Source organism: Rhinichthys klamathensis, unplaced genomic scaffold, assembly GCF_029890125.1.
Source record: "Rhinichthys klamathensis goyatoka isolate OS25496 unplaced genomic scaffold, OSU_Roscu_1.1 h1tg000482l_1, whole genome shotgun sequence".
NCBI classification, from domain to species: Eukaryota; Metazoa; Chordata; class Actinopteri; order Cypriniformes; family Leuciscidae; genus Rhinichthys; species Rhinichthys klamathensis.
Window position 1 is genome coordinate 414532 of NW_026606969.1, and position 10469 is coordinate 425000.

Below are 10469 nucleotides of genomic sequence, written 5' to 3' on the forward strand. Positions count from 1 at the left end.
TTAATAATGGCATGATTAGGCTACTTTGTTTAAAATTATTAGCCTACTGGAGCGCCCAGTCTGTTAGCCTAATTAATATTCATAAGCCAGCGCTTGCACGTAGCTCCGCCCTTCCACTGTCCAATCAGATCGGCCATCTGGGAAACGTCACGGTTCCATGTTGAATATTCATAATCACGCCTTCAGCGCAGTGAGACGCGACGCCGGGAGGAGGAACGCGACGCGCATCGCAACAAGTTTCTTCATCCACTAACAGAACCTGTCGACATCAGCACATCGTCGCAGAAGTCACTCAAACTGGCTCTAATGCGCAGAAGTGCGCGCTTGAACGCGGGGACAAAACTTTTCTTCACTTTGGTTTTGGATAATAAGGATGAACCGACGCGCGTGCATTGAGAATGCAAACATCTAAACTCGCCGGTAATATTTAGTTTTCGCACTGATCATTAGGGACCAATAGTGTTTGGCCTGAGATGATCAATAATTGTATCCCAGATTGGCTGGAAGTAACGTGACAGCGCGCTCTCGATCATCATCCTCCAGTGCGCCATGAAGGCGCTGCTCGTGCTCGTGCTCGCGCTCGCGCTCGCGGGCTGCTGGTGCAGATACTGTCCTGACCTGATGATTGACAGCTGTCACTGCACCTCGGAGAGATCAAAGGAGTTTAATAGGCAGAGCGTGCGCGTGAAGGTTGTGTGCGATGATGCGGACCTGACGGAAACCATGCAGCCCGGCTCTTTACCCAACGCAACAGTGTCACTGTGAGTAACACACACTTTACTTTAGTGTTCATGGGTGTCAATGGGGTTTTTAAACGGGCTTTTGTAGATATTGGAGATTTTTTTTTTCTTTATGTTTTATTCTACAACATAAAATACATCAGTAATAAACCCTTAAGATCTTTTTAAAAACTTTTACTATTTTGAAAAGTGTCTGAATAAAGGGGCGACTTCATTGTATTTAGGCTTCAAAATTCATGAAAGTTGTGATAATTTGTGAGGATTATCATGAACAAATCGCGCAAGAATCGTAAACTTTTGTTGTTCACAGAGCTTTTTCCCTGTAATAATCCAAAAGCAAAATGAATACTTGTCCCATAATTCTTTTTAAAGTCTTCATTAAAGCCTTGAACGAGGAGAATCACAACATTACAAACTTTGATTTGAAGCAAGAAAGTATTTGAAAATCAGACAAAATGACAAAGATAGAAGAATGTGAACTTCATTGAGGGAAATAACCTTTTTTCCCATGAAGCATTGCGGCAACAAAATCGAATTTAAATAGAGAACCATACAATGATTCATTTCAAGGTTATTGCAGTGTAGTGTTGGGTTTAATGTATTAGTAATCAATCTTTAAAACTTGAATTACTTTTTCCTTGAAAAAGTAAAGTACGGGATTGTAAATCAATAATGAATTTAACATCTAATGATAAAATGTATGTTGTTAATGTAACTTTCTCCCTTTAAATCCTTTGGTCAGTTCAAGAATAATATATGCAACTTTATATAATTTATTTGAAAGAATTATAATGTCTATATATTGTTCAGCTGGTCGAGGTTGATATGGGATTTAGAAAGTAATTAGGAATAAATCATGCAATACTTTTTAGAGAGAGTAATCTAGTACAGTAATCTAGTTACAAGATAGAAATTAATTACTTTTTAGTGTAACTTACCAAACACTATATATATATATATATATATATATACGTACACACACCCAAATATTGAAGTATATTGAGATGGGAGATCGACTGGATTCCGGTCTTCATTGGAGTGGGCGGAGCTAACAAGCCGTTGTGACTCTCTGATTGGTGGAATTTTCTCTATAGCATTATGGGTAATGTAGTTTTTCACTGCAAATTCCACTGGTAAACATGATTATTTTAGAAATAAGTTGAAAAAACATTTTCCTATGGAGAAAATGACTGGATTCGTTATTCCCGGATCCAGCTGTGGTTCTCTCCAGACTCCTGACTGAGTTCATCCGATGGTTCTGATCCGAGGCTTGTTTTGGTCCTGGTTTGTTTTCCTCGTCTCGGTCTAGTTTCTGAGCTGAGGATGAATAAACTCTCTTCTCCTGGGTTTCTGATATTTACAGTAGTTCAGCTCAACCCTTATCATCATTCTGGCATCATTTCTCCATTAAACATCTTGGGCGAGAGACTCATGTTTAATTAATTTAGTTTTATTCATTAAAAGCCTCTTTTTTATGAACCGATTTAAAGCACTTCTCATTTTTAAGTCCTTATGGTTGTTGGTTCATCTTTATTTCTAAATTGAATTGTGATTTTTGCATCTTATCTTTATGTCTTAAAGGACCTGATAATTCAACATGTTAATTCTCATGTTCTTTATTATTTCTTCTGTTGAATACAAAAGGAGATGTTTAGCAGAATGTCTGAATTTTTACTGTTAAGCCTCAGAAAAGTAAGAATTATCAAAAGGTTATCATAATATGAATCCATATATCGCATATAAGTCTTCTGACATTTGAGTTATTTGCTGATAATCTTCACAGCGTTTGATCAAATAAATGCAGCCTTGATGAGCAGAAGAGACGTCTTTAAAAAACATTTTGACCGGTAGTGTATATTTGAATGGAAAATTAAAGTAGCCTATTTGTTATATTGAATTAAATTAATCTTTGTCACCTTGACATTGAAAAAAAGAAGAAGTAATTTATGAATGTCTTTTTTGGAGCTTATACACTCTAAACAACGCTGGGTTGTTTTAACCCAAAATTGGGTCAAATATGGACAAACCCAAATGTTGGGTTAAAAATGTAATTTCAAATTTTAACCCAACTTCAACTTTCACTTTCAACTGTACATTTTTTAAATACAATTTTAACCCAACATTTGGGTTTGTCCATATTTGGATTGAAACAACCCAGCATTGTTTAGAGTGTACCAGCTTCTGTTCTCATTCACTTTCATTGTATAGAAAATAACCTTTTGTTAAACGTGTTTTGTCTGTATCTGTGGAAACATAAGTCATAAAGGTTTGATGCAGGGTTAGGTGAAGAAGGTTTATTTTTTAGGTGAACTATATTTGGTTTTGTGGGTTTTTGTGCAATATTGCATCAGTTGTACATCCGATATCTCGCTGCACATCATGAACGCTTCACATCCGTTCTTGTGATCGAAACATCCCCATGATGTCATGATGTCTGTGTGTCTCGACTCTCTTCACGCTGACACACACTCGCGCTGATCTGGAGCGTCACATGGATTTGGGATTAAGAAATCGATATGGTCATCTTCAGATATGAGAAGTCATTTATATCAGTGTGTGATGAAAATCTTTCACTGCAGGTTTCCTTATGACCGTTGATGAAATCTGTGTGTAAACTTCAAATGATGTCATCATTTATATACTCACCTTCATGTTGTGTCGAATATGAGCCATAGTTTTAGGAAATAACAATTTAGTGCACATTCACAATTTTTAAAGTGTTTCTTCTGTTCACCAGGGCTGCTTTTATTTGATCAAAAATACAGTAAAAATTGTGAAATATTATTCCAGTGTAAATCAGCTGTTTTCTATGTGAATATACAGTAAAGTGTAATTTATTCCTGTGATCAAAGCTGTATTTTCAGCATCATTACTCCAGTCTTCAGTGTCACATGATCCTTCAGAAATCACTCTAATATGAGGATCTGATGCTCAAGAAACATTTAATAACATTGTTTTAAAAAACATACTGATACATTTTATTTTCCAGGATTCTTTGATGAATAGAAAGTTCAAAAGAACAGCATTTATCTGAAACAGAACTTGTTTGTGAGTGAATGAAGAGCCTCTGGGTTTCTTCGACTCTCTCTCAGACGCAGGCGTTTGTTCTCCGTGATGGAAAAGTGCATCAGATAGAGCAGTAAATGCATGTTAATTCCCGTGACACACACACACACACACACACACACTGATACGCTCCGTCTCATAGACGCTAGTAATGAATCTGTCTGTAAACGCAAGAATGTGTCTGAGCGAGTTTAGAGAGTCAACTGTCTAAACATGTTAAGAAAGGAAATCAGAGCGTCTGCCAAGCGAACGCTAGCGGTGCGTTATTTAAAGTGTCATAAGACGCTCGCTTTCCTAAAAATCATAAAAATCATAAAACAGCTTCCAATCTCTGAAGCGGCTGAACGTGTCGAATCCACATAGAGTTGAGGACGTGTTGAGAGGTCTTTATATCTGAACATTATTAAAGTCCCCCTGTGGTGAAACTCCAGTGTTTAATGTTGTTTATATGGTGTTTTTAATCTGCTTTAAGACACACCATGTGTAAGTTCATAAGTCGACAGCATTGCTGAGTATTTCCTCCTTAAAACTGCAGTGAACCAAAGACAGTCTCAAAAACACGGTTTGAAATCGCTGGTGTTTCTGACGTCACAAACGACCTTGTAACCAATCAGATCAACGTGTGATCGTCAACCAGTGGATCTCTGAGTGGAGGCGGGGCTCATTTGCATATTCATAGAACCGTGTGTACTAAATGAGGCGAGGGTGTCGAGTTACATTCAAGATATTTTAAGGCATGAAGATTTTTTTTTTCAAGGAAAAAACATTTAAATATGTAATTTTGGTGATCAAAGATGAGTTTTAAGGGACTTTGAAATCAAGATTTGCAGGGGAAGCAAAATGACAATGAGTTAAAACAAGGACAAATCTGCCTTGTTTTCATTTTAAATTAAGATTTTTTTTTTTTTTAAGTTTATTCCCATTGGTACATATTTGTTCTAGTTTTAAGCTTAAACTCACTAGATTTTGATCATTATTTTAGAAAACAAGACTAAGCATCAGATCCTCATATTAGAGTGATTTCTGAAGGATCATGTGACACTGAAGACTGGAGTAATGATGCTGAAAATACAGCTTTGATCACAGGAATAAATTACACTTTACTATATATTCACATAGAAAACAGATGATTTACACTGGAATAATATTTCACAATTTCTACTGTATTTTTGATCTAATAAATGCATCATAAAATGCATTTAAAAAACTTTTGAAAGACAGTATAAATGTTTTAAATAGCTATTTATAATTATTTGGAAATATAAACTGTGATTCGATACTGTATATTATGAGTTCAGGAGGTTTTTCTTCTCATTACAAATAATCTGCTTTTAAGTGATTTTATTATTACTTATTGCTTAAGTTTAATGTAATAAGGGTTATTCATATAAATATCTCCACAGCACATTCACGGCTGGTCATGATGGACCGTGGGTGTTTTGTTTTGCTTTAGCGCTGAAATACTCAGTTATTGTGGAACAAAAGCACTACTGTAAATGATTACCATATTCCTGACCCTGATGCTCATATTATACAGTAAAGTACAGTTCCTCGTGTGTCCAGATTCAACAATTGTGGCTCTTGATAGTTTGTGTGTTCATGCTGTTGCTCTCAGACTCACTCCTCAGCCTGTCATCGCTTCAAGACTCCACACACACACACACACACACACACACACACACACACACACACTCGAGATGCAGAGCTAAATCTACTTCATGTCCAAGGTCAATGTTAGTGCGTATGAAATATGTTATTTTGGTTAGCTGTTCCTAGTAACCTGATATGATAGGAAAACACTGGGCCGAGGCTGGAAATCAGGGATCTGTCCCGCTCGCGATGTTTGTAATAGTTGAGATCGTGATCTTTACTCGACGCGGTCGCTGTGATTGGAGCCTGCGGGCCACCGTAATTCAGCGTATTTTTATTCTGTCACTCTTAGAATAATAGAGCGGCGCAGTGTGTGTGTGTGTGTGTGTGTGTGTGGAGATCGGGTTCAGGTGGCCAACTGGAGTGTGTGAATGATGTGAAAACAGACAGTGTTACAGGGAACAAACCCACAGACACACTAAACCCAAACACTCCCAGTCAAACCAGCGAGTGTGAAGTGGACGAGGATCAGTGGAGACTCTGACTGTTACTATAGACTCTGTTAACGTTTACAGTCATCCATCCATCATCCATCCTTCTTCCATCCATCCATACATCCATCATCCATCCTTCCTTCTTCCATCCATCATCCATCCATCATTCTTCCATCCATCCATCATCCATCCTTCTTTCATCCATCCTTCTTTCATCCATCCATCATCCATCCATCGTTCTTCCATCCATCCATCCATCCATCCATCCATCCTTCTTCCATCCATCCATCCTTATTCCTTCCATCCATCATCCATCCATCGTCCATCCATCATCCATCATCCATCCATCATCCATCCTTCTTCCATCCATCCATCCATCATCCATCCATCCTTATTCCTTCCATCCATCATCCATCCATCGTCCATCCATCCTTCTTCCATCCATCATCCGGTGGGTGTGACCGCAGTGACTCCGCCTACTGTGACGGTTCCATGAAGAACCTTTAACATCCATGGAATCTTTCCATTACACAAAAGGTTCTTTATAGTGGAAAAATGTTGCTTAGATTGGCAAAATGTTATTAAAAAAAAAATATTTTACGAACTGATCCCTGAAAGGTTCTTTGGGGAACCAAAAATGCTTCTTCTATGACATTGCTGCAAAACCTTTTTTGGAACCTTCATTTTTAATAACAATTTCATAATTTTGATAACCTCATACACATTTAACTTAAAAAAGGAGGGTCTTCCTGATGTCAGACTTTGCTGTATATGGCAATATCAGACCGCAACTGTGTGTGTGTGTGTGTGTCTGTATGTGTGTGTCATAACCTTTAGCTGCTGGAAAAAATCACACACAACGAGTGCAATGACACAGACCATTTGCTCAAGCGGTCCAAAAAAGACGATATTTAATTTGTCCTTGCATTCTCTCTCTCTCTCTCTCTCTCTCTCTCTCTCTCTCTCTCTCTCTCTCTCTCTCTCTCTCTCTCTCTCTCTCTCTCTCTCTCTCTTTCTTTCTCTCTCTCTCTCTCTCTCTCTCTCTCTCTCTCTCTCTCTCTGCTTATCCTTGGAGAACATAATTGATATTGTAAATAGAAAGTTGGAAGGATGCTGTGGAGTTTCGGCATGCACTGTTTACATAATGTACAATTATGTTTTGGCCTCCATTTCCGTGATGTTAGACAGGCTGGAGGAGCGAAGGACTCGACGCGCTCGACTGCACAAACACTGAAGCGTCTGTAGTGTGTGTGCGAGCTTACAGCATCAGACAGATCCAGCATCACACTGCAGAAGGGCTTCTTCATCAAGAATATTACTTTTCAGATATCTCAGTGTGACATCTGACTTTCACAGTGACTTTTTCAAGTCCATAAAATCATATTTCAACAGGTGGTATTCTGGTCTTCTCACATGACCTCATTCCAGTGACGCCGGAAGTGTCTTTATTAATAATATGCTAATTAATTGATAAACCAATAGTTCACCATTTCAAATCTGAATTTTTTTTTTTTACATTTAAAATGTTATTGAAAAAATTATACATAATTAATATTAAAAAGTGTGTTACTGTATGTACCCAAAATATAAAGCATTACTCCATTGTTAAATCACTGATTTAAGGTTGAACATTTCCAATCTGAGGCCCATAAAAATAGCAGAAAATAATAAAATATTTAAAAAAATTATATACAATTATAAAATTATATCATCCATCCATCCATCCATCTATACATCCATCCATCTATCCATCCATCCATCCATCCATCCATCCATCCATCCATCCATCCATCCATCCATCCATCCATCCATCCATCCATCATCTATACAGCCATCCATCTATACATCCATCCATCCATCATCTATACATCCATCCATCCATCTATACATCCATTTATCCATCCATCCATCCATCCATCCATCCATCCATCCATCTATACATCCATCCATCCATCTATACATCCATCCATCCATCCATCATCTATACATCCATCCATCCATCTATCCATACATCTATCCATCCATCCATCTATACATCCATCCATCCATCCATACATCCATACATCCATCTATACATCCATACATACATACATCCATCCATCTATACATCCATCCATCCATCATCTATACATCCATCCATCCATCTATCCATACATCCATCCATCCATCCATACATACATACATCCATACATCCATCCATACATCCATACATCCATCTATACATCCATACATCCATCTATACATCCATACATACATACATCCATACATACATCCATCCATACATACATACATCCATACATCCATCCATCTATACATCCATCCATCCATCATCTATACATCCATCCATCCATCTATCCATACATCCATCCATCCATCTATCCATACATCTATCCATCCATCCATCTATACATCCATCCATACATCCATCCATCCATCTATACATACATACATACATACATCCATACATACATCCATCCATACATACATACATCCATCCATCTATACATCCATCCATCCATCATCTATACATCCATCCATCCATCTATCCATACATCCATCCATCCATCCATACATACATACATCCATCCATCTATACATCCATCCATCCATCCATCATCCATCTTTCCATCCATCCATCCATCCATCATCCATCCTTCCATCCATCATCCATCCTTCTTTCATCCATCCATCCTTCCATCCATCCATCCATCCATCATCCATCCTTCCATCCATCCATCATCCATCCTTCCATCCATCATCCATCCTTCTTTCATCCATCCATCCTTCCATCCATCCATCCATCTATACATCCATCCATCCATCTATACATCCATCCATCCATCATCCATCCTTCCATCCATCCATCCATCATCCATCCTTCCATCCATCATCCATCCTTCTTTCATCCATCCTTCCATCCATCCATCCATACATCCATCCATCCATCCATCCATACATCCATCCATCCATCCATCCATCCATCCATCCATCATCTATACATCCATACATACATACATCCATCCATCCATCCATGCATCCTTCCATCCATCCATCCATCCATCCATCCATCTATCCATACATCCATACATCCATCCATCCATCCATACATCCATCCATCCATGCATCCTTCCATCCTTCCATCCATCCATCATCCATCCTTCCATCCATCCATCCATCCATCCATCCATCCATCCATCCATCCATGCATCCTTCCATCCTTCCATCCATCCTTCCATCCATCCATCCATCATCTATACATCCATCCATCCTTCCATCCATCCATCCATCATCCATCCTTCCATCCATCCATCCATCCATCCATGCATCCTTCCATCCATCCTTCCATCCATCCATCCATCCATCCATCCATGATTTGAGGTTAAAAAATCTATATAAAAGTGCTGTCTCTCACTCCAAAGCCCCGCCCTCCACAGGCATGTCAGCCAATCAGATGCCTGCAAACCCAAGCACACACAATGAGTGACATGCAGAGAACATTTCTGATTCTTCAGAGATCTCCGTGATTACTGAGATAGATGTTTGATTATTGCTGGGCTCTTGTCTTTGATCGACACACACATATATTAGCGTTGTGTTGTGTTTGTGTGTGTGTGATGTCCTGAAGGCACACGAGACTGAAACCGCTTCATCAGCGGCTCGTGATGCAGTGAACGCGTGACCTGAGAGATGCTTGACCTTCACTATAACTGTGTGTGTTTCAGAGTCGCGTCGTGCGTGTGAAGTATGTGCTGATATAATATAATGTCCTGTCTAATAATAATAATCTAGCAAACACAGAATTATTTTCACACGGTGCGTTGGCCGACGAGCTGCATGCGTTTACAGGAACACCACGTCATATCTGTAATGTAAACGTGCCTTTATATGCCGACTGATCCTCACGTACAAGCTTTGGCTTTGCTTGATTTCTGTTGAGGTTTAGACTCCATGTAAACGTGCAGACGTAAATGTCATCAAACTCCATGTGTTATTCAGGAAGCTGCTTTACCGTCTTTAACTTAGTAAGATCTAAACTGTTGCTTCAGTGTGACTGTGTGTGAACTGGAAGAGAAATCTGAATATTGGAGACTTATGATTCTTATAGCAACACATTCTTGTCTGGACAGATTGTGAAAACAGCAACATTCTGTGTGTGTGTGTGTGTGCGTCTGTTTTTGTGTCTGTCTGTATGTGTGTGAGTGAGTGAGTGAGTATTTGTGTGTGTGTGTGTGCGTGTGTGCGTCTGTTTTTGTGTCTGTCTGTATGTGTGTGAGTGAGTGAGTATTTGTGTGTGTGTGTGTGTGTGCGACTACGTGTGTGTGTGCGACTGTGTGTGTCTGTCTGTGTGTGTGTGCGACTGTGTGTGTGTGTGTGTGTGACTGTGTGTGTGTGTGCGTCTGTTTTTGTGTCTGTCTGTCTGTGTGTGTGTGTGTGTGTGCGACTGTGTGTGTGTGTGCGACTGTGTGTGTGTGTGTCTGTCTGTGTGTGTGTGCGTCTGTTTTTGTGTCTGTCTGTATGTGAGTGAGTGAGTATTCGTGTGTGTGCGCGCGTGTGTGCGTGTGTGTGTCTGTCTGTGTGT

The 10469-nt window shown here is 39.2% G+C and overlaps 1 protein-coding gene across 1 annotated transcript in view; it reads left to right on the forward strand.

The window, feature by feature from the left end:
• The first annotated feature begins 382 nt into the window (after positions 1 to 382).
• LOC130072194 (adhesion G protein-coupled receptor A3) overlaps positions 383 to 10469 on the forward strand; it is a 221027-nt gene continuing 210940 nt past the window's right edge. Inside the window, exon 1 of the mRNA XM_056237207.1 lies at positions 383 to 761. Coding sequence (XP_056093182.1) covers positions 550 to 761 — 212 coding nt within the window. The 5' untranslated portion in view covers positions 383 to 549. The remainder of the gene's footprint in view (positions 762 to 10469) is intronic.